General features: G+C 35.0%; 1 protein-coding gene across 1 annotated transcript; it reads right to left on the bottom strand.

Annotated features, from left to right (window-relative positions):
* Positions 1–20,191: 20,191 nt before the first annotated feature.
* Positions 20,192–21,093, bottom strand: HSPB3 (heat shock protein family B (small) member 3). Its single transcript, XM_051978806.1, has one exon. The coding sequence runs from the start codon at positions 20,776–20,778 to the stop codon at positions 20,323–20,325; it is 456 nt and encodes a 151-aa protein (XP_051834766.1). The 5' UTR covers positions 20,779–21,093; the 3' UTR covers positions 20,192–20,322.
* Positions 21,094–26,146: the final 5,053 nt, after the last annotated feature.

Here is a 26,146-nt window from a genome sequence, read left to right as displayed (position 1 = left end):
CACTTTGCAGTTGAAAAGAGCCATGTCCATCAGAATTGATCATCTTATAACCTTTTTTATTGCTATATTCAATGTTCTCCTGGTTCTACTCATTTCACTCATGTTCATGTAGGCTTCTTCAGGTCTTTCTCAAATCATTCTGCTGATCATTTCTTACAGAACAATAATATTCCATAACATTCATATACCACAGCTTATTCAGCCATTCTCCAATTGATGAACATCCATTCAGTTTCCTGTTTCTAACCACTACAAAAAGGGCTGCCACAAACATTTTTGCACATATGGGTCTCTTTCCCTCCTTTAAGATTTCTTTGGGATATAATCCCAATACAGAAATGGCTGGATCAAAGGGTATGTGCAATTTGCTAGCCCTTTGGGCATAATTTCATAATGCTTTCCAGAATGATTGGATCAGTTCACAACTGTACCAACAAGTATTAGTGTCCCCATTTTCCCACATTGCCTCCAACGTTCATCATTTTTTTTCCTTCTCATTGTATCCAATCTGAGAGATGTGCAGGGGTACCTTATAATTGTCTTAATTTGCACTTCTTGATCAATAAAATAGTGTTTTAGAGCATTTTTTCATATGACTAGAAATAGTTTCAATTTTTTCCATCTGAAAATTGTCTGTTCATATCCTTTGACCATTTATCAATTGGAGAATGGCTTGTAATATTTTACATTTGAGTCAATTCTTTATATATTTTAGAATGAGATCCATGCCTTTCTAAAATCACCTTGTTCAACATTTTTTGTAGAACAATAATATTCCATTATCTTCATATACCACAGTCATTTCCCAATTGATGGGCATCTCCTCATTTTCCAATTCTTTACTACCAGAAAAAGAACTGCTACAAATATTTTTTTACTTGTGGGCCCCTTTCCCTTCTGTATTATTTCCTTGGTATACAAACCCAGTAATGGTACTGCTGGGTCAAAGGGTAAACACAATTTGATAGTCCTTTGGGTATAGTTCCAGATTGCTCTCCAAAATGGGTGAATCATTTCACAACTCCACCAACAATGCATCAGTGTCCTGGTTTTCCCATATACCCTCCAACATTTATCATTATCTTTTCTGGTCATCTTAGCTAATCTGAGAAATGTGAGGTGGTACCTCAGAGTTGTTTTAATTTGCATTTTTCTAATCAATGGTGACTTAAAGCATTTTTATATGACTATAGATAGAGTTAATTTCTTCATCTGAAAATTGTCTGTTCATATCCTTCAACCATTTATCAACTGGGGAATGACTTGTACTCTTATAAATTTGACACAGTTCTTTATATATTTTAGAAATGAGATCTTTATCAGAAATACTGGCTCTAAAGATTTTTTCCCAGTTTTGTACTTCCCTTTTAATCTTGTTTCTGTTGGTTTTATTTGTGCAAAACCCTTTTAATTTAATGCAATCAAAGTTGTCCATTTTGCCTTTCATAATATTCTCTAGTTCTTCTTTGATCGTATATTCCTCTCTTCTCCAAATATCCCTTGCTCTCCTAATTTGTTTATAGTATTACCTTTTACATCCAAGTCATGTACCCATTTTGGTATGGGTGTGAGATGGAAGTCTATGCCATGTTTCTGACATATCGTTTTCCAATTTTCCCAGCAATTTTTGTCAAATAGTGAATTCTTATGCCAAAAGCTAGAGTATGGGGGTTTATCAAATAGTAGATTGTCATAGGTCTTGATTATTGTTTCATGCATATCTAATCTATTCCACTGATCCACCACTCTAATTCTTAGTCAACACCAAATAGTTTTGATAACTGCTGTTTTATAATTTGGAACTATGCTCAAAAAAGTTATCAAACTGTACATACCCTTTGATCCAGCAATGTTACTGCTTATACCCCAAAGAGATCTTAAAGGAAGGAAAGGAACCCACATGTGCAAAAATGTTTGTGGCAGCCCTTTTTGTAGTGGCAAGAAACTGGAAACTGAATGGATGCCCTTCAGTTAGAAAATGGATGAATAAATTATGGTATATGAATGTTATGGAATATTATTGTTCTATAAGAAATGATCAGGAGGATGATTTCAGAAAGGCCTGAAGAGACTTACATGAACTGATGCTGAGTGGAATGAGCAGGGCCAGGAGATCATTATATACTTCAACAACAATACTATATAATGATCAATTCTGATGGAAGTGGCTCTCTTCTACAATGAATTGATTCATACGAGTTCTAATTCTTCAGTAATGAAGAGAGCCATCTACACCCAGATAGAGGACTGTGGGAACAGAGTGTGAATGACAACATAGTATTTTCACTTTCTATTGTTGTTTGCTTGCTTTTTTATTTTCCTTCTCAGATTTTTTTTTCTCTTTCTAGATCCATTTTTTCTTGTGCAGCAAGATAACTGTATGGATATGTATACATATATCGAATTTAACATATATTTTAACATGTATTGGAATACCTGCCATCTAGGGGAGGGTGAAGGGGAAGAAAGGGAAAATTTGGAACCAGGGACAGTGTTGAAAAATTACCCATGCTTACGTTTTGTAAATAAAAACCTATGATAACTGCTGCTTTATAATATACTTTTAGGTTTGGTATTGCTAAGCCACCATCCTTTGTAATTTTTTTTCATTAGTTTCCTTAATATCTTGACCTTTTGTTCTTGAAGATGAATTTTATTTTTTTCTAGTTCTATAAAATAAGTTTTTTGCAGTTTAATTGATATGGCATAAACAAGTAGACCAGTTTAGGCAGAATTGTGATTTTTATTATATTAGCTCGGTCTAACCAATTGACATTTTTCCAGTTGTTTAGATTTGACTTAATTTGTGTGAGAAGTTTTTTGTAATTGTGTTCATATAGTTCTTGGGTTTGTCTTGGCAGGTAGACCCACAAATATTTTATTTTGTTTATAGCAATTTCAAATGGATTTTCTTTCTATATCTTGCTGATGGGCTTTGTCAGTAATATATAAAAATGCTGATGATTTGTGTGGGTTTATTTTATATCCTATAACTTTGCTGAAGATGCAAATTGTTTTGAATAGGTTTTAGGATGATTTTCTAGGATTCTCTAAGTATATCATCATGCAAAGAGTGAAGTTTTATTTCCTCATTACCTATTTTAATTCTTTTAATTTCTTTTTCTTTTCTCCTTGCTAAAGTCAACATTTCTAGTACAATGTTGAATAATAGTAGTGATAATGAGCATCCTTGTTTCACTCCTGATCTTCCTGGGAATGCATCCAGCTTCTTGCCATTACAAATAATGCTTGCTGTTGGTTTTAGATAGATACTTATTATTTTAAAGAATGCTCCAAAAAGGAGAATTCTTGATCTACGTGATATCTACATGTTTGGGGCATATGTGCTTTAATTCCATACCTATATTGTAACTTTTGTTCTCAGACATGTATATAGAAAAACCTGAATTGCAGATTGTACACAGTTCAATCCCTTAGTCAATTTCTTATTGCACTTAATTAAGGCAGTTCACCACTAGAGGTCGTGATATAGTTTTATAAATGCATAGTCCTCAGAAAAGTTTTTTTTTTTTTTAATTCAGTCATTTGATACAGAAATAGTTGAGCGTTTTAAGTAATATTATTACATTTTGTCAAGTTTGGTTCAATATTCATCTGGTATTGTTATGATTTTCTTCTTTAAAATATAATAATGATGGTTTTCTCTGGGAGAAAGCAGATTTTTTGGGGAGGTTTTCTGGAGGCAGCCTTAGTTGCAGTTGAAAGTAATAATCACCTCAAAACGTAGCCAGGTGATAAAAGTTCAGATCTTTTATTGCCTCCAATATAGCCCGGTTAGCTTAGAGGCCTTTCTCTCTGCTTGGTTCCAAGAGTGCCAAATGTCTCCAAATCCGAAGGTTTGTCCTTCAGCCCAGCCAGCACAAAAGTGAATTTGTCTTGTCTCTGAGAGAGTTTCTGGCTCTCAATCTCCCAGTGTGCTCCTCTCTGACCCCAGTCAATGTTCCAAAGTAAAACTCCTCACTCAGAGAGGGCTTCTGGCTGAATTCATTTGATGCTACCCTCTCAATTTAAATTCAGCTGAACTTCCGACTGAGTCTGCTTCTTATATATCATCTCCCAAAGGTTGACTCCTCCTTCTGGAGGCACACCTAAGGGAGGTGTGAATTCACAAAGTTAACAAAGTTTGCTTTGTGAATCTCCCATACTTGTGAACTCCAATGAGTAAAGGTGTGAACACAAGCATTGTATCAATTAGTTCTACTTAGTACTTTGTTTCAGGTTCTGGCCCAAAACATCTCCTTGTAAGGTCAGATCAGTGATACAGAACCATGCTAAATTAGATAATTATTGTCTCTATCAACTCTAATGACTTAACAGTTTGTAAAGATTCCAACATGGTATAATAATAATTTTCAAATCAAGCACAATTTTACTTTGTATAGAAATCATACATAGTATTCCATGATTCACAGATGTAGAGAATCTCTCAGAAAATATTGAGGCTACAAAAACGACCTCCTGCATCATCAGACATTTGAGGAGCATGGAAAGTCCTAAACAATCTTCTCTCCTCTTCCTTTTTAATCCTATACATCTGTATTTTCTGTCCAAGACGTGTCAAGATGCACTAATTAATTTAATGGACTCCATGTCAGAATCTGGACAATGTACTTCTTTGTTGTTGTTATTGTTGAAGCCCATGTAATTATTTGGTTAATTATTTATCTTAATATAAGTTGTATTTTAACCCCTATTGATAAACTTGTTTTCATTTGTAAACGGGAACATAAAAAAAGAATAAAGCAAATGAGAAACATAGCAAAAAGATCACACATGAGTCTATATATTTCCACAAAATTTCAATTATTTACTGTTTATTAAACTCCAAATAAAAAGTGGCAATATTAGCTCTAATATTATAGCAAACAAATCATTATAATTATTTCTATGAACCCTTTTACAATCACTTTTCAAGTGTTGAACATGGACTTATTGCTGTTGTTTATGATGTGGTCAATGTAAAATTTGTGCTATTAATTATTTGTTTTCTATGGGGCAATGAAATGAATTACATTTTAAATGCTATAATGGGGGGGGGGGGCATGTCCTAATCACTGAACAGGTGTTTTTTTTTGTTGTTGTTTTTTGGTTTTTTTTGGCTTCTTAGGAATATTTTCATACAAATGGATCCTTTTTGTCCATTGCCAATAATTTTTCAGGGCATGATACCTTTAGGTCAAAGGGTACATTTTTTTGTAATTCTCTCTGTATTGTTTTCCAAAATCTTAGATCAATTCCTAATTCTATCACTAGTTTATTATAACCATTGAGCTTTTGTTATGCTTTTTACAGAATTGGATTTTATTATCTTTGCCAATGTGTTGGTTATGATCAAAAACTTCAGAGTTCCTTTAATTTATGTTTGTCTAATTTTTAGAATCTTTAACGATTTTTCCTGTGGTTATCTGTTGAAGCATATTTTGAATAAACTGATTGGATCCCAAGTGAGAGCCAGTTTGAAAGCAATGACACACAAAGGCTATATAGAACCATCTTTGAGTCAAGCATCCTCAATTCCGTTCTGTTATTTGATATAAAACATATTTTTTCCTAATTCATTCTGCTTATTTACATTAGTCAATAAATAGAATCTGAAATATTTGGGACCAATTGGAATAATCTTTAAGTTTTAATATTAATTATTATTTTGGGTAGAACAATTATTCTGGACTTCAGTTTCCTGATTTATAAAATGGAAGGTAGACATGAAGAGGTCAGATTTAATTTTTCTGTATATATTCTTGGGTTTCATCTTAGAAGTTTTAAATGTAAATTAGTCAATAAATATTTATTAAGCTCCTACTCTGTGCCAAGCATTATGCTAAGCCTTGGAGTGAAATATTAGAGCCAGAAGAGATTTTAGAGATTATTCAAATATTATCCTGTATGGAAATAATCACAAGACCAATAAGTGAAGTAAATCTTGGAGAGAAAGAGATCAGTATCACGTGGAATAATCAAAGAAAAATGACTAAGAGAAAAGGGAACTGGGTTGTCCTGTGATGTTCTATGCTAGAAGATTAGTACTCTATAGAGTCCTAAAGGAACCCTGATTAAGAAACTTCTTTGATTCTTTATATGACAAAAAATTTTTTCCTTTTAGTACAACAAAACTAATTTGAAAGAAAATTATTAATGAAACATCTCAATGGTGAGGCAGATGAGAATAATTCCTTACTTACCCATTTCCCAGTTCCAGTCCTGATCATGCCAGTTATTTATTGTGTAATTCTTGGGCAAGTCTCATAATTTTTTAAAAAATATATTTTTATTTGTCTCATTATTTCTCAATTTCATGTAAGTTTTTTTTTTAAACATTCAGTATTTTTTTTAAATTTTGGATTCCAGATTCTTTCTTTCCCTCTTGTTCCTCACTCACTCACTAAAAAGGCAAGCAATATGATATTGATTACGTGTGAAGTGACATAAAACAATTTTCATATTAACCATATTGCAAAAGAAAACACATAAACCAAGAAAAAAATTTAAAACATATCAGTCAGAGTTCATGAGTTCTTTTTCTGAAGGTGGATAGTACTTTTCATCATGGGTCCTTTGGAATTGTCTTGTGTGATTGCCTTGATCAGAGCAACTAACTTTTTCCCAGCTGATCATCCTTAGAGTATTGCGGTCATTGTGTACAGTCACAAAAATAAATAGAAAATAATTTCAGAGAGGGAGAGGGCCCTAGTTGGAAGTGCAGGAAGGGCTCAATGACCAGGCCATAAAATGGGGGCATTTGACCCATTCTTGAAGGGAGTTAAGGATCTTAAGAGGAGAAGATATGGGGGCAATAGGTAAGAATGGAGGGAGAGGGCAGATATGGAGAGGAAGAAGCCAACTTCTAATGATACTGTATTCTGTGGAAGAACCCAATGATGTCAAAACACCAAGAGAATCTTTTCCATCAGGTAGAGAAGCTGCTAGCCTTAAACTGTGATGTGAGGGTGGGAGAGAAAATTTAAAAAAAAAAATACAATCAAATCTAGATTAAACATACCAAAACATCCACATGATAGATAAAGCTTTCTGTTCCAAATTTCAGCATGTCTAAATTGTTTGTGTTTTAGAGTTTGTTTTTTGGTTTGCCTATTTTTAATTATGAAACCTATGGATACAGATATCATTTGCCAGAATGTTCATTTTTCTCAAGATGTACTAAATAGTTGTCTCAAACTTAAATTCTATGATCATCTTGATTTTATTTCAGTAATCTATTTGTGCTAAAAGTCAAATTTTTGTTATCTTCTCAAAAAAGTGTTAATCCAATTATCAATTCATCTATCTGACCAAATGGCACCTTTGGATGACTTGGCAGTTGCCAGCTGTCAGAATGAGAGATCTTAGGCTGAAGACTTTTATTAAGGATTTTAAGCTTTCAACATCATTGCATTAGGGGATCAAGCTAGAGGGGCATTTCCCTGGGAGAAGATGTTTATCTGTAGGATGTTCAGGTATTTGGAATAGGGTTTGTGGTGCAAGACAGTATGGCTTTGACAGTCTCAGGAAAGGCCTGGGGTAAGAGGCAGCTAAGAATTCTGTAATTTGTTGCACCACACTGACTTTTGAGATTTGATCAGAAAAAAGTTGTAAACTTTATATTTTAACATATTTAACATGTATTGGACTACCTGTCATCTAGGGGAGGGGGTAGAGGAAAGGAGGCAAGAATTTGGAAAGGTTTTGCAAGAGTCAATGTTGAAAAATAACCCATGCATATGTTTTGTAAATAAAAAAGAAAAAGTTGTAAACTAATGAGACATAATACTTTAGTCAAGCCTTAGCTAATGCATAGCAGTAAATATGTTGAATATTAAGGAACTGAATTTTATAATTCAATCTTTTTTGTTCAGTCTCATTCAACAAACATTTATTCATCATCTGCTATGTCCAAGAGTCTGCTAGGTATTAAAGGTTATAAAAATAAAAATAAACCAGTTTCTTCTCTAATGGAGCTTACATTCTATTGGGGAAAGGATTATATTAATGGGGTGAATGGACTCCAGCAAAAACAAACAAACAAACAAACAAAAAAACATGTCCTTGTTAGCTATCCAGTTGCTAAGTAGACCCCATCAAGCTGACCCTATGGAGTTATCTTGTACAGACAAAACTATCCTGTACTGACATCTATATTATCTTAAACAGCTTGGAGGTTAAATTGTAGACAACTTCCAAGGCTATCTTGTATAAACAGGACAGCCATGATTACCAGCTGATGTACTGATGTACACAATTAGCATCATGAGGATACCTTGCTTTGGGTCCTTTCCCATAAAAGGTTACACCTTCCCCCTTGTTAATTATTGTGAGTTCATTAGGAACTTTGTCTACCTTATGGCAACAAAATAAAGTTTTTCTCCTTGACATGGAGATGTTTTGAGCTTGTGAATTCATTCTAGATAACTTGCCACTTTTGTGACTTGTTGGATTTCATCATTTTCATGTACACAAGTATGTGTATATATGTGTACAAACAAATTATATAGAAAGCTGTATATACATATATGTGTGTGTACATATGTGTATGTATATATACATATATCTATATATATACACATGTATTTCAAGCATTCAAAATTATTTGAAGAAGCAGAAAGTGACCATTACTTGAAATAGAGGGTTAAGGGAGGAGCAGGAGGAAGACTAAGGAAAAGGCAGGAATTTTGTAAGGTAAAAATAGGGAAAGAGTATATTCCAGACAGGGAGGATTAATTATGCAAAGACAGGGAGGCAAGAGATGAAATTATCCCCATACAGGGAGTAGTTAGCAGACTAGTTTAGCTGGGACAAATAATATGTGAAGGAAAATAATGTGAAATAAGACTAGAAAGATGAGGACATTATTCATAGAGGGCTTCAAATGCCATGCTGAGAGTCAGTAAAGATTTTTAGGATCTGAAGATTCTGGATCTAAAGATTAATGGGATCTGAAACGTGTTTAAGAAATATAAATTTGGCAGCTTTGTGGGGGATGGATTGAAGAGGAAGGACTTGAAGAAGGGATAAGTAATTAGCAGATTATTGCAAAAATGACAAGCCAGATAAAAGGAGATGAGGGCCTACATAGTCTCCTTGCATTTTGCTTATTTATATTGCACGAGGAAACTATAGAATTATTTCTAGTGAAATTAATATTCTAACACTGATTTTTATGTCAAATTAGCACAGAGAACATTACTGGATATGTATAGACGTCAGATTTCCTACTCCTAAGACAAAGCAAACTACTTCCTAATTTTCAAACTGGGAGCAAGATAGAGTAGTGGAGAGGAGTATTCATTATATTTTAATGAAAGCCATTTTCTATATAAATTTGAAGGACAAATCATCTCCATTCTACAAAAATATTTATTTCCTAATCAGCTTCCTAAGTCTACAAAATATAAAATCATTTGACCTAGAAAGACCCTAAACCTGCATAGATATAACTAACTTTTCCTATTATCCCATGTTCTCTCTCAGGTCTTATTTCTACTGAATCAGGAACCAGGCCCCATTAAGTGATAAAAGTCGCTTGGCAAGAATAAGGTTTTGAATTGCTTCTTGCTCTTGGGAGCCTGGAGCAGCTGTTGTTCCCCAGTTAAGCCTGCTGTTAAGACACGTTTATTTTTTAAATTTTTTTTCATTACAATTTCAGTCCAAGAATAAATCAGCTGGTTAATTTCATTAACTAAAAAGCCTCCAGCTCAGAAACGACAATTACCATGAATAACTTTTTAACATTTTGTCCTCTTTAAAAACAAAACCATCTTTCAAAGAGAAAACTTCTATTATATGCTCTAGAAAAGATTTTTTGAAGTGATAACATATATCAGATGATATGAGGATTTATTTTGTTAACTGGCTTTTACAAGACATTAGGCCTTTCTGTCTCTGTCTCTATTTGTCTCTCTGTCCCTCTCTTTCTCTGTCTCTGTCTCTCTTTTTTTCTCTCTCTCCTCTCTCTGTCTCTCTGTCTATCTCTGTGAATCTGTCTCTGTCTCTCTGTCTCGCTCTCCTATTCTTTCTTCCATTACAAGGACAATTTTATTTGATAGGAACAGGAGCCCAAGAAATAGCAGGATCAGGAAAAGCCTCAGATCTGGTTTTGATTAGCTCAGGACTAAAATGGATACCCTAACAAATGTTGGCAATTTCATTTCTAGTTCCTCTGCATCTTTGAAAAACAGGCTGCTTTTCTAATAATTCTCCACATATTGCTGGTCTTTTTTGCAGAATTTTAAACATAACCTTGCTGGCAGGTGAAATGAGTGCAATTGTTTGGTAATTTGAACATTCCTTGGCATTATTCTTCTTTAGGACTGGAGCATAAACTGATTTTTTCCCCAGTTCATTGGCCACTGTTGAGTTTTTCAAATTTGCTGGCATATGGAGTGTAGCACTTTGATAGCATCATCTTTTAGGATTTTAAATAGCTCAGCTGGAATTCTGTTGCTTTCACTAACCTTATTGTTAGCAATGGTTTCTAAGGTCACTTTGACTTCATTTCTAGGATGTCTGGATAATCAGTAACCACACACATCTTAGTTATCAATGATATTAAGATTTTTCTTGTGTGGTTCTTTTATGTTTTTCTCCTTAATTTGTTCTGCTTCTGTTAAGTCTCTACCATTTTTGTCTTTTATCATGCCCATTTTTGCATTAAAAGTTCCCTTGATAACTCTAATTTTCTGGAAGAAATCTCTTTTCTTTTCCATTTTATTCTTTTCTTCTATTTCATTGCATTGCTCATTTAAGAAAAACTTCTTATGTCTCTCTTGCTATTCTCTGGAATTCTGCATTCAATTGGGTTTATATTTTCCCTTTTCCTTTCCCTTTCCTTTTTCTTTGAGATCTGTTGTATTGCTAACTCCTACACAATATTGTAAACTTCTGTCCACATTCTTCAAGCATTCTATCTACCAAATCGAATTCCTTAAATATATTCTTTACTTTTATTTCATATTCCTAAGGATGATATATGTAAATTTTTAAACATATATTATTTTCATTATGTGGCCTAAGTATTTAATCTTTCCATCTCCTGTTTGACTATATTAGCTTGCCTAAATCCATAGATCTTGCATTCCAGGTTCCTCTGCAGTGTTGATCTATACAGAATCAGACTTTCTTTTCATCATCAGACACTTCTGGCTTTGGCTTTTGCCTTTTGGTTTTGGCCCAGCCACTTCATTTCTTCTGGAACTACTTGGAGTTATCCTCCACTCTTCCCCAGTAATGTATTGGATATCTTCTGACTTGAGTGTCTAACCTGCCATATCTCTTATCATTTTAGTATGTCCATGGGATTTTCTTGGCAAGGATACTTGCATAAAAAGTTTCCTGGATTACTCTAATTTTCAAGAAGAGATATCTTGTCTTTCCATCCTATTGTTTTCTTCTTCTTCTTCTTCTTTTTTTTTTTTTAAGTTAGTTTTTTTGCACTGCTCATTTAAAAAATCCTTCTTATCTCTCCTTGCTATTCTCTAGAATTTTGCATTCAATTGGGTACATATTTCTTTTTATCTTTTTCCTTTCACCCTTTGTCAGAACTCTTCACTATGATCTGTCTGTCTTCAGTAACACTGCAGAGGATAACTAATAGTTTCATTGAGGGACTCAATGCCTTGATTGGGATTGGAGACATTAAGTATAAGATAGCCTTTATTTCAATTCAATAAACACATATTCAGCACCTACTGGGTGCATTGTGCTAGAAAAGCAGTTCTCCTCAAAGAGTTTACAAGCTACAATTATTTAAAGATAATACCTACAATAGGAAGCAACAAAGGAGGAAGGGGAGCATATGGAGATTTCAGGAATAGAGGCAAGTGCATTGTAGTTGTTCCTAGAAACCAAAGAGAGCTGCTGATGGAAAATGAAATAATTGCCTGAAAAGTTCTGAACTCCCTACAAAGTAGGACTTTGGGTGAAGTTTATTCCTGTTTTTCAGCTCTCCAAACAATTAAATTCAAAAAACATTTATTTAGTATTTTATGTATTCCAGGCACTAAGCTAAATGCTAGGGACACAAAAAAAGAAAAAGAAAGATAGCCCATGTCCTCAAGTGCTTACAGTCTAATGAAGAAATATATATACAAAAGGAAGCTGAAAGAGATGGGGAGAATAATAAAGGATACCTAATGTCAAAGAGTCAAATCCAAGTAGAGCTGCAGATGGAGTTGGAAGTCCCATTTCTATCCTCTATGAAAACTTTGAGAGGAATCTAGGATTTCACTTTCCAAATTGAAGGGAGAAGAGGCTGAAGCAGGTGAGAAGGTATCTGTTGATCCAAGGCTTTGTAAGCATCTCCCAAAGACTCACTCAATTGTGTTGAGCAGACATTTGTTTCTGACATGTTCCTCTAAAGGAAATTTCTCTTCTGTGTTCCAACTGCTATCAGTTCTTCAGCTGGGAAAATCCACTGGAGGCTTTAATGTGTTCAAACAGGGAACATGAAAAGTAGAAGGCAGTTAGGAAATTGAGGTCCAATAACTCCCTCTTTAGCCACCTAAAAAAGCACGTGAAATTTGTCATGTATTTGGCAATCCAAGAGATATCATTAAGTACCAAGAGAATAGATATCAACTTATTTCTGCCCTGACCTTCTGCCACAAATTATCATCAGTTTCTAATGGGAGAAAACAGCAGATGAGGACAAGTTTCCCTAACCCCTCTTACTCTTCATTGAAAATGCATCTCCATTCTCTTTTGTAGACCTCCTTTCTAATACATCACCATTCCATTAGCAATAAATATTTTGAAGGAAGGATTTCTGGGAGGACTAATGCAAGGTCTGAGATTGCTTTAAAAGAATCCTGTGAGAAAGATGCCAGAAGGATAAAGAGAAGAAGGACAAAGAGGAGAAATGGGAAGAGAAAGAAGAATGGGGAAGAAGGGAAGAGGAGAAATAAGAGGAAAAAATGAGTTCAATAGGGGGGCATGTGATACAACTTATTGGTCACATGAAGGGAGATCTAGGTGACCAGATTTGTCCTCTTCTTTCATTCAGAGAGACTGATATTGGCCATTGTCAAGGTCAATGCGGCTGGTATAGTGGTCCAGGATGATGATATGTTATGGGGCTGAACAGATCTACTTACAGCAAGACTACGCTCCAGATAGTGTCCCTATCTAACTATTCAATCATGAAAGACACATTGTGTTAACTGCATCCCATCTGGTGTTTAAGCAGGGAGTGGGGAAAGGCCATTTCTTGCCTTTGAATCAGAAGTACCTAGCCTTGACTATTGCATTGTTATTCAACTGTACTGACCAGTCCCTTCCTACTTCTCCTCCCTATGCTTTCCTTCTGTCCCTTCTAACTATTTTCTATTCCAATGACTAGATTAGGAGGAGAAAAAATTATCTTGCTTACCTTTGTTTACATGTGTTATTATTTGAGTAAAAGAAACTGGGGAGCAGAATTTGATTTGGTTAATATGACAGACTCACCCAGCTCCTTCCAGTTTCAGAGGCAGACACTAGGCACGAAAGCAACTGAGGAATGATCTCTTTCCCAGGAAGTTACTGACCCAGAGTCCTTCTGGTATAATATCCATTAGTTTAACAAAGGTGAGGATAAGGGAAAGGATAGGAACCCACTGAAAATATAGTCTTTCTAACTGGCCCCATAGTGAGTTATTTGAAAGGGGAAAGAGTGCTTTTTTGTAATACACTTCTGGGTTCTTCACTTAGCATAAATTTTCCCTAGTTTATTATTGCTCATTGTCAGAAGCCAAGGACTAAGGACAAAAGAGTCACAACATCTTCTAGTTTCTTCCATATCCTCCCAATTTATTGCTATGTGTGTTTAATGTATTGGAGCTCCAGATATCTCCCATCATTGGGGCTTCCTTTGTTATAACCTTATTATATGTGGAGTTACCCTACGCCGGAATCCCTAATACACATGGAACATACTCTGTATCACAAATGTGGCAAATATCTTTGTTACACATGGGAAGCTGCCTCCCTTTTTTATATGCATTAAAAACAGACACATATGTGACACATTTATGTGCAATACAATTGGTAGTTCCTGTGATGAGACTAAGTTCTGCTGAGTCTTTCAGTCAATCTTGGATTCCTAATCTATTATCAGGAAAGAACCACTGGATATGCTATCATGCCTCCCAACAAAGTTTTCATCTCACTGATAGGAGAATTCATCAAATTGATCAGTAACTCCTTGACCACCTTCTCCCCTTACATGCTAAAAGAAAATGACTCTCTATTTTAATCTGAAATATACCTTTGTCACCTAGGACCTAAGTGATATAGAAAAGATTTGTAGATAATAGTTTCAAATTCATTTTTTTTTTCAAATGAAGATCTTTCTTCCTCTCTTATCTACTTCCCTCCTCCACTAAGAGTGTGAGAAAAGATACCTGGAGGTTTTTTTTTTAAACAAACAAACAAAATTATATTAGTTAAGCAAAATAATTTCTTGCAATGGCTATGTTTAAAAAAAATAATAAATTAGATCTCAATCTGTACTCTAATTTCATCACCTCTAGGTAGATATTGCATCTCCTCAGTCAGCAGGAATTGTGTTTGGTTAGTGAGATGATCAGAGTTCTTTGAGTCTTTCAAAATTGATTTAACTTTTCAAAGCCATTTATAATTTAATAAATGAAGTTATAGTACCCCAAAAGTTGAAAGAATCAAGTCATTCTGATGCTGGGGAGTAAGTTCAGAAAGAAAGTCTACCTCCTATTTTCCAGACAAAGAAACCAAGAATAACATAACTATTTAGCAATTATTGTCAGATTAAAAGAACAAAGTAAGTTAGGGGTTATGTCATATTTTCCCCCCTCAAATTAAAAAAAAATACAACAACAAAGAAGAATTAAAGCCATATTTAAATTTCAAAGGATTTGAACATTGTTTGGGGGAATCTAGAAGATAATATGACTTGGGTTTGGAAAGAAAAATGATTAACCTTAGGGAGTTCCATCCTTTTGAAGAATAGAGCTTTTGATGGTATGGTATTTGCCTGACAGCTGCTTCTTAGGCAAAGGAACATTAGTATGGTATTTTTGGATAAGTAATGATCGAGGGGGGAGGGAGTGTATTATGAAGAGCTGGAGAGAGACAATGACTTTCCAGACTGGAATTCAGTCAATGCTGAAGGGTCAATACTTACCACAGACAAAAATTCTCAGCTCAAGTTAAGACATAGTTGGGTCTAAAAAAGAAAGAGATAGGAGCAGCTAGATGGCTCAATGGATAGAGCACCAGCATTGTAACACTTCCTTGTTGTGTGACCCTAGGCAAGTCTTTTAACCCCAATTGTCTCACCAAAAACTAAATAAATAAATATTCAAATAAATGAATGAATAAATTAATAAAAGAGATAAAGAGAAACTAAAAAAATAGAAAATCTGGCTAAGGCTGGGTACTTAGTGGGATGAATATTAGTTCACCTTTTGTCATTATATATTAAAAGAGAATCTCCTATTTTTAAAGGTGACTTGGGCAAAAATAAAACTAACAACTTTGAAAATGCCTGGTAACCCAATTTAATAAGTGTGTGTGTGTGTGTGTGTGTGTGTGTGTGTGTGTGTGTGTACCACATTCTCCTCCTAGAACTCAATTATTGCTTCTAAGTTCAAATAGTATAAATTATTCAAGTAAAGTTTCATTAAGTAAAATTATTCAAGAGACATTTTAAAGGACATCACAAAATGATTCTCAATATTATGAAAATTTATTTCAAAACCAAAATATTCCCTTCTTTGCCACCTTCACTCCCAGTCTTCGGGAATGCTTTAAATTACCCTCCTCTTGGATAATATTATCTTTTGCCTCTAAAAGGAACATGTAGATTACAAAGTGCAATAGAAAGAAGCAAAATTCTTCATAGAAGTGTCTTTTTTTTTTTTTCCAAGTGGATTTGGTCCCAACATTTGCTCCAAAAAATCTGGAGCAATTTCTGAAGAAGAGAAGCATACCAGAATTCTAAAAGATGTTTGTAAAAAGCTATTTTGGTATGTTTAGTATGAGAGAAGCAGAAGATGAGGAAAAGGAAGGAGGGGACAATTAACTTAATAGCAATAGTACATAACTATAAGTTTGGGACTCTTATTTTCTTTTTAAAGTGAAGCCTGAAAAAATTAATACAGACAAATTAGAAGGAAAATGAGAACTAGGGGTAAAAATTAACAGCAAGATTCTCTGATCAAGACTTTATTTCTCAATTATATGGGGAACTGAGTCAAATTTATAAAAATAAAAACTGTTCCCCAGTTGATAATTGATTGAAGGTGATTAATAGGCAGTTTTTGTATTAAAAAAATCAAAGCTATCATTAATCACATTAAAAATGCCTTAAATCACTACTGATTAGAGAAATACACAGTAAAACAACTTTGAGATTATCATCTTATAAGCATCAAATTATCTAACATGACAGAAAAAGAAAAAGACATCCTGAAGAGAATGTGGAAAAGACACTAATGCATTGTTGGTGAAGTTATGAACTAATGCAACTATTCTGAAGAATAATTCAAAACTACGGTCAAAGGACTCTAAAATCGCGTATACCCTTTAATCCAACAAGACACTAATGCATTGTTGGTGAAGTTATGAACTAATGCAACTATTCTGAAGAATAATTCAAAACTACGGTCAAAGGACTCTAAAATCGCGTATACCCTTTAATCCAACAATATCACTAGTAGGTCTGTATTACCAAGAGATCAAAGAAAAAGGAAAAGAACCTATATAGACAAAAAACAAGCAAACAAACAAACAAAAAACCCAACAGTAGCAAAGAATTAGAAATCAAGAAGATGATATGTGATTGTAATGGGTTATTATTGTGTTATAAGAAATAATAAGCAGAATGTTTTCAGAAAAACTTGGGAAGACGTGAACTAATTCAGAGTTAAGTGAGCAGAACCAGGAAAACACTGTACACAGTAATAGCAGTTTGTAAGGCTGATGTGAAAGATTTAACTACTCTGATCAAGACAATGATCCAAGACAATTCCAAAGGAATCATGATGAAAAATACTATTCAACACCAGAGAAAGAATTAATGAATTCTGACTGCTGATTGAAGCATACTTTTAATTTTTTTTTCTTTATTTTTCTTGGGGTCTTTTTTGTCTGTTTTTTTTTTCCAACATAGCTAGTATGAAAATATGTTTTGAAAGATATCATATGTCCTAACTACCCATCACTGGACATGACAACCCATCCAGCTTGGTAGGACCTGCCAAAGCTTGTGCTCTGAGGCTGGAATTATTCACAAGCTATAATGAAGCATCAGAATAAATTAAGGCAATTCTTAAAATCCAGCAATCTACTCAGTCTTATAACTAGAAGAGGATAACTGAGATTATGCTCCAGGCTACTGAAATCGAAGTGGGGTATGTTTCTTCTCCAGTGGGGAGGATGGTAGGTGTATTTGCTTCCTTGAAGATTACTGAACATTTTAGTCCTCCACCAGTTTGTATCACAATCCTTCGTATCATCCCCAATGTCTTGTCACCATGACAGCCTTTCCCTGGGACTGGTCTCCTCCCAATCTCCCTAGTGCAGATTAGTCTCTAGGGGATGAGCTGTTCCTCCCCTCTCACTCTTCTCTCCCTCCCTCCCTCCCTCCCTTAATTGCATCTATAATTCTATTGTTCACTGTGTCACTACCACATACATTCCCCACCCTAACTGAATTTGGCTCACATTCAAGAATTTCTAATTGTGCCTCTGAGCATGGCCATGTTTTACTTTAAACTTTACAGATAAAGATCATCCTGGACCATCAAAACAAAACATTCATTTCATTTTTTCAATAAAAGGAATAGAAAATATTGGGGGGGGGAGGGAACCAAGTCATTTTGTTTATAAAGAAGGGACCCTTTAAATATGTCTATTCAGGAACACAGAATGATAGGTTTTTTTATGATCAAGCTCAACTCACTTCACTAAGGACCATTTCTTATTCCATACCCATATTTAGTTATTGAAATTTTACCATCATTACCTCCTTTACCATACAGCAAGGTTTTTTAAAATAGCTTTTTATTGACAAAATATATGCATGGGTAATTTTTCAGCACTAACCCTTGCAAAAAATCCTGTTCCAACTTTTCCTCTCCTTCCCACCACCCCCTCCCCTAGATGGCCGGTAGTCCCCTACATGTTAAATATGTTAAAGTATATGTTAAAAACAATACATATAAACATATTTATACAGTATACAGCAAGTTTTAAAATACTATAATACATAAATAATTTTTACTTTGCTTTCAAATTTCTCCAAACAGGATGTTCCACTAGCTTTAGGGCTATAAGGAACCTTAGAGATGATTTGGTCCAATCTCTTAATTTTGTAGATGAGAAAACTGAGACCTACAGAGATAAATTATTTGGCCTATTATTTCACAGATACTTGGTAGAAGAGTTAAAATTTGAACCCTGGACTTCATTCTCTAAAGTTAGTGATTGTGCCAGCACTTGGCCTACTTACTAACAAAGATTTTGTGTAACTACTGGTGCTTTGAAAAAAGAGGGGAAATAATCTACTTTAAGGAGCAATAGTTATATAGACAGCAACTCCTATAGCAGCCAGAAGATTTTATAGCCTGAATGTTTCATCTAATAGAATATGAGAGCAATCCTCTAAGGTAAGTACCGAGAAAATCAATGATATTCATTTTGGGTCAGTTGATTCTAAAACCTTAGAAAATAAGCACACATCAAATATGAACCTTCACAGAACACAAAAATACACATCATCTCTACTACCTTAATCCTGGAAGAAATCTTTGTTTTGAATTAGAAGGCTGTTTTTCATTCTATAATTTTTCTCTCCCTCCTTTCCCCCCATTCTTTATGTCCTTTCCTTGTGTGCTGGTAGTTGATTTCATTGAAAACTGATTAAATTTAATCACATAGTGCTCTGATAGCAAGAAAGTCTCTATTTAGCTTGACTTCACATTGGGCATTCCTCTTCTATTCATAGAACTGCAGTCATACTTATCTTAGGTACACAAGAAAGGAGGTGGCCAAATCTCTTCCTACACCCCCCACTTTCCCACTCCCTCACTCCCCAATTGTTTAGCATTTATAGCAATGAGATAGCAAATCTGTGGAATGCAATAGACTAGCTGCTGAAAGCAACTTTCACAAAGCAATAAACACATACCTTTACTAAAATTTTAACTGCTGTTCTTTTGAACAAACTAACTGCTTAAGATAGGGCAAGCTGTAATACGAGCACTGTCAGGCATGCTGGGTAAGCACAGTGGTATTTATGACTATGTGACAAGTTTTTTTCTTTCTTATTCTTTTCTTTTAAGTTCCTTGCTATCTATTAGAAATTTAAAGACATAGGATTATATGGAAACAATGAATACACATTTGCCATTTTCTGATTATTGTCAATTTTTCCAGGGCTTAAAGTTGTCCTTTTAACTAAAGTTATCAAAAAGATAGTTATACTTTTTTAAAATGTGTTTTAAGATGTAAAATTATCATGAGATACATAGCAAATGTGTATTCTCATAAATTAACAAAGGCCACGGATCATGTTACAATCAGAGTTTAGCTGATATTTTGGTTTATTTACAACATATAGATCCAGAAGCATACCACAAATGTGCATTGTCTCTCTATTGCAGAAACAAAAAGGTTTATCTGAAATCATAGATTTGGAGTGAGAAGCGACATAGGGGTCCTGTAATCCAATCTCTTCACTTTGAAAGTGAGAAAATCGAGGTCCAGAGAAGTACAATTACTTTACTTGCCCAAAATCATACAGTAAATAGGTGGCAAAATTGGGATTGAATCCACATCTTTTGGTTTCAGGTATAGTGCTCTTTCCATTATATTTATCCCATCTTACCAGACTCAATTTTGATAAAAAATACATTGAAATGAAAAAAATCAGTTAACAGAAATACTACATTTTTCAAAGATGGCCCTTTTTCAAATAAAATTATCATATTAATTCCTTTCCTTAGTATAATCATTGTGGTCGGTTATTACCAATTCAATCCTGCATGCCTTAGTCATGCAGTTAGCACACCTGTTTTGCATTACAACAATATCAGAAATACTTATCTCAAATTGTCATAAGTTTTCAGCTGCATAAACTGCAAAGCTCTGCACTGTAGGCAAATGGCTAACCATTTTCCACTAAGAGAAAATGAATAATAAAACTCAACGTACCAAGAAATATATTCAAATTTTTTTTAATCTCCACTGTAAATGCAGCCAAGGGGGCCACATGCATGCAAGCTCTCATTACACAGAGCTGTCAGACCACATAAGGCACATACTATCTTATTAACAGCAACTGGCAGAAGTTCAGTTAACCCTTCCATGATCTTTCACTTCCACTACCAAAATGCCATCATGACAGAAGAGCGCCGATAGGTCTTTAGTTTCAACGCCATCTGGTAGCTTATATTGCCGGGTGAAGCTCCTTGAGACAAATCCATGCTCGTCCATTCTGGGACCGTGTTGAGCCTTGATCAGAAGCCAGCCTTCAAAAGTCTGGATGATGACATCTTCAGGGAGGAACTGCACCACATCCACCAAGACCTGAAAAAGAGGTTTGCTGTTGCCCTCTGGTTGCTTCTCAGCTTCTGGGGTGAGTAGCAGATTCTGGACTGACCTGGTCTTCCTCAGGTCCTCCGTGGCTGGGCCTGGCAGTGCATACAAACTGTGATCCAGCCTGCAGTCTTCAAGGCCCCGGGCTTCAAATTCCTCCTGGTAGCGTACTGGCGTTTCTATCGGGTGCCTTATGATGATTCTTTCCATGATGGAGCCAGAAAGAGCTCCCAACAGCCTGTCTCAGGGCAGGATCTTTGTTGCCTGCTGACTGGCTTTCCAGTTGAAGCTATTTTTTTAGTGTATAGTCCTAGCAGAACTTCACCACTCACTTTAGTCTGAATCACACAGCAAAACCTTCTTGTCTTTTCACAAACACTGACAATAAGCTGCTATTTATAGAGCTTGTTTCGGAGTTGCCTTAGTAGACTCCCAGCATCTGCTACCACAGTAAAAATAACTGTAATCGTTACATACTCAGTTATTTTTGGCAAAGTTTTCTCTTTATTATAAAGGAAAATTAGTTCCCCCCAAACTGTGTTTGCATGTGGATGTATATAAAAAGTCTTTAGCTAAAGAGACAGGAGGTATGTGGGTGTTCTGTAGTTGGGTACTGTCAATACTATGCTTTGGCACACTATTCTTATAGAACTCTGTGTTGCTTGGGGCTGTTTAGAAAAATTAAAAAGACATATGATTTTCCTGAAAAACATACATCCCTTAAAAATGGAAACTAATGTTGCACCTTATGAGCACAGTTTATCCAAAAACCACAAATGCAAAGTTAAGAATGAGATAAACAGTAAATCAATCTAGAAACATTTATCAGCAACTGTACTTGATACCAATGATACAAAGATAAAAATGAAAAAATCCCTGCCTGCAAGGAATTTCCACTCTAGATTTGGAATCCTGGATTTGAATCTCACCTCAGATACTACCTCATTGGGTAACATGAAAGGGGGAGTGGGAGTGGATAATAATACCTTCATGATATACAGCTACACATATAGGATGTCCCAATGGTCTTAGTGTAGTCTTAAGCTATTCTACCTTAAAACTGCACTAAAACCTTTTGGGACACCCTGAATGCATACATATATACATGTTATATACCCATGCACTCATACCTTTATGTGTTTCTTCATATGGAAATAAGTTGGAGGAAAGTGCTTTGTAAACCTCATACATACACACATGCTTGAATTGTACATTATCCTCATTCCCTACCTCTTATAATTCTTTGTTATTGTTACTGTTGAGTAATTCAGTCATGTCCAACTCTTCATGACCCAATGGACCATACTATTTTCTTGGTAAAGATACTGGAGTGATTTACCATTTCCTTTTCCAATGGATTATCAAATGACTTGCTCAGGATCAAAAAGTTAATAAGAATTTGAGGTCAAATTTGAGGTCAGATCTTTTTGCTTTCAGGCCTAGCACTCTGTCCACTGAGCTATCTAGCTGCCTTGGCTAAAAATATAGTCTGTGATAAAATATAAATTGGAAACAAATGATGTAAGCAACTACTGGGAAATGATCAAAGAAATCATGGCATCTGATCATGTAATATGATTTTGGCATAATGAATAATAAATGTGAAGAAATCAAAGAAACATCAGGTAGATTGGTATTGTAATACTGGAGAAAGTGAGCAAGACAGAGATTAGAGACCAATTCAATAGTTTATTAAATGGAGAGATATACTGGGACCAATGGATCCATATTTGGTCCCAGAGCTGGAGGAGACTATCATCTCAAAGATGATCTTTGATCATCTCAAAGTCTAGTCCAGCCCTCAGTATCACAGAGAAAGCTTTTTTATAAGATAAAAAGAACAATGACAAAATGGGGGAAATACCTGGATGGGGGTAACCTAATGGGAGGAGGCACCTAGGATGACACAATGGAGGGAGGTACGGGAGAGGTTATTGATATTCTAATGACATCTAAAATGGATAAACCTTTATCCTGTCAAACATTAAGAAGGAATGTCTATAACCTAAAGATATAAAACCTTTATCTCATCAAACATTAAGAGGGAAAGGTTATACCTGAAGCAGATAACTAAATAGGACAATTGGAGAAACTAGGTCAGGACATCAAAAGGCACAACATTCCTTTAAGGCACAACATTTCCTTTAATAGAGAAAATAACATGTATACATAAGATACAGAGAGTAGATACAAGTATTACTTGAATGTCATAGCCCATTGGTATAAGACTTTCTCCTCAATGGTGGAGATGAATGCATTGTGGATATATGAGAAGCAGGAAGTAGATGCTGAGAATGAGAGAGAAGACCACCAATTTCTTCAAGTCTTCCCATCTTTTTTGAACTTTTTCAGTCTCTTCAGAATTACTTCAGGCTCTGCTGTCATGTGGGAATTTCTATCTTCTGGCTTTGAAAGAGACTTTAGATAAGATCAATCTCACTTCAGCTTGAGAAAAGAAAAGATTGGAAAAACATGAAGGTCAATTCCTTTTAATTTTAATTCCTAATGCAAATTCCCCTCCCACCACTGACCCTCATCCTTATTGGCTGAGGATCTTACATTCTAAACGAGGGAACTACCCAAGAAATTGAACTTGATCAATAAGGACATAGTTGCCCATATTTCACTGAAATAGGGAGGATAACAAGAAGGGGACTTAAGTATGCCCTTAGGGGGATAACAGGGAGGAGACACTTTAAGTATGCCCTTGACTTAATGCTTAAAGTCCTTCAGGCCTACTCAAACTTAGAAATAGATGAAGCCTTACTCGATTTTCACAACTGTCTTGAAAGATCTCATCTTACCTCATCTCGTTCAGTCCCCCCTCTTATTTTTACACTGAGATTTCTTCAAATTCTGGTAGCATAACTTCACATTCCCTATTGAATTCCTCATCCCCTTCTGGTTCCTGTCAGTCTCCTTGGACTATCTTTGTCCTTTTAACACCATCAATCTAACAGACCCTTCAGCTTTCTCTTCCAACCTAATCATTCTAGATAATGAGGTTTGTACTATTCTGGTTATCAATCGGATCAAACTCTTTTTCTTTCTAGAGCAAAGTAGTCAAATCTTTGACCCCAACTCCCTGTTTCCTCTCCTAATGGAACAAAGTCTCCCTTGGAGAAGGATGGAGCATAAAGAGACTAGAAATGACTATTCTGCCTCTCTTTGAAGTATATAATGACATCCCCATACTACAGTTGGGGGATAGCCCTCACTATACAAGCAAACAACAGAAAAGGTGAAAACACTATGTTGTTATGATATCATCTTTATGTCTAAATCATGTGTCTATTTTGAACTTATCTTGGCATACCATGTAAGATATTGGTCTATACCTAGTATCTATCTATACCTAATATCTACTAAACTACTTTCCAGTTTTCCTAGCAGTTTTTTTTGACAAATAGTAAGTTCTTGCCCCACTAACTTGGATCTTGGGGATTTATTAAATATGGATAAATATGGTCAATTATTTCTATATGTTATATGCCTAAACTAATCCATTGATCAACAATTCTATTTCTATCTACCTAAACCAGTGATTAACAATTCCAGTACTAGATTGTTTTGATGATTAATGTATTGTAATAATAATGTATGGTATAACTAGAGGCTAGATTCCAGGATCAGGTTCCCTAAAAGAATTAAAAATTGCTCCTTCTAAAAAGACTTTAGGGTTCATAAATATTGTTCATGGACTAGCTTCTCATCAACTTATACCTATTTGCCTCTGCCATATTTCTATCTCTGCCACACTAGGGAGGTTGGAGAGAGATGGAAACTCTTTTTCTGTTCCTCCTCCCCAAGTATTTTCTAGAATGAAGATCTGTTGTATTGCACTCAAGTCTGGAAGTGTTACTGGCTCACTTTGACAGATCATACAATACAATTCCCTTTCCTCTTTTAAATTGTCTTGAAAGCTACCCCAGTAATGGATAACCAACCAATCATAGGAGGATCTCACTTCTTCCAAGAGTTGTGAAATGTTCCCTTCAAATAACTCCAGACAGAGGTCAATGATTTGCAATCTCCTCAATTTAATTAGAAAACTTTTACAAATGATTGGGGATTTTTTCTTCCCCCTATGGATCCTCTTCAGAGTAGATAAAGATAACACAATAACAAATTTAAATGCTACCGAAGAAGAAGGTGCTAAGTCTACTAGGATTTAAGATTAATAGTTGTCCAGAATAATGAACTCAGAAAAGCAATCAAAGCCTCAGTATCCTGCCTAATGATTATATTCCCTAGCCTCTTGTTTTTCTTTTCTATATTCTGCTTTCTGAGAGCAGAATTCTGACAAAATTCATTTCTTTTGACTTACATGTTGATTTTTAAACTGTACTTCCAATACGAATCTAGGAAATATTACTAAGTATGTTCAAGTCTTGGGCAAGAAACTGAAAAATATAGAGGCAGAGTGATATTTACATCACTGTTGTCCATGTAAGGTAAGGAACTCAGAAGAGAAAATCAGATTTAGGAAATGGATAATTGGTTATTTATATTACTAAATATTTCCCAATTACATGTAAACAAATTTTAACATAATTTTATAATACTTTGAGTTTTAAATTCTCCCTCCCACCCCTCTCCCTTTCTTGAAAAAATAAGTAATTTGCAATCAATTATATGTGTGAAGTCATACAAAACATATTTACATATTAGGCATGTTGCAAAAGAAAACTCATAAATACTCACAAAACAAGAAAAATAAATAAAGCTTAAAGAACATGCTTCTATCTGCCCTTAGAATTCATCAATTCTCTTTTTGGAGGGAGAAGAGCATTTTCAATCATGAGTCCTTTGGAATTCTCTCAGATCATTGTCTTGATCAAAGTAGTTAAGTCTTTCACAATTGATCATCCTTATGAAAGAGATGAGGTGAGATCTTTCAAGACAGTTGTGAAAATCAAGTAAGGCTTCATCTACTTCAGAGTTTGAGTAGGCCTGAAGGATTTTGAAGATTGAGTCAAGGGTATACTTAAGTCACCTTCCTGCTATCCTCCCATGACATCAATGTCTCTCTACTTCAGTCAAATATGGGCAACTATGTACTTATTGGTCAAGTTCAATTTCTTGGGTAGTTCCCTCATTTATAATGTAAGATCCTCAGCCAATAAGGATGAGAGTCAGTGGTGGGAGGGGGTATTTGCGTTAGGGATTAAAAGTGTTGACCTGGAGGGTGCTTCCTCCCTTCCATTGTCTGCTCAAAGGGTAGGACGTCCTTCTCGTGAGACTGTATAATAAACTTTGCTTTGCCTCTAGAGATCTCTCCAGCTTTTTTTATTAAATGGTGACCCCTCACTATTTCTGAACCACAAAATTACAATATTGTTATCATTGTGTACCATGTTCTCCTGGTTCTGTACTGAACCAATTTTCTGGAAAGACACTGTTCCTTGAATCCAAATCCATACATACCCATGCCACTGACCATAGCTATGTATTTTGTGTATGTATACGAAGAGAGTAATATGTGTCAAACCAAAGACAAAAGAATAAAAACACATGGATGGAAAAGATATTCTATTGCTTCTGACTTCTAGTGTGTCCTAAGAAAAATCTTTTGAGT

This window comes from Antechinus flavipes, chromosome 1, assembly GCF_016432865.1.
Source record: "Antechinus flavipes isolate AdamAnt ecotype Samford, QLD, Australia chromosome 1, AdamAnt_v2, whole genome shotgun sequence".
NCBI lineage: Eukaryota > Metazoa > Chordata > Mammalia > Dasyuromorphia > Dasyuridae > Antechinus > Antechinus flavipes.
This window is presented reverse-complemented; position numbering and strand designations above follow the sequence as displayed.

What these genes read in the sequence shown, in the direction of transcription:
- HSPB3 (XM_051978806.1), bottom strand. Translation starts at nt 20,778, where the DNA reads ATGGAAAGAATCATCATAAGGCACCCGATAGAAACGCCAGTACGCTAC.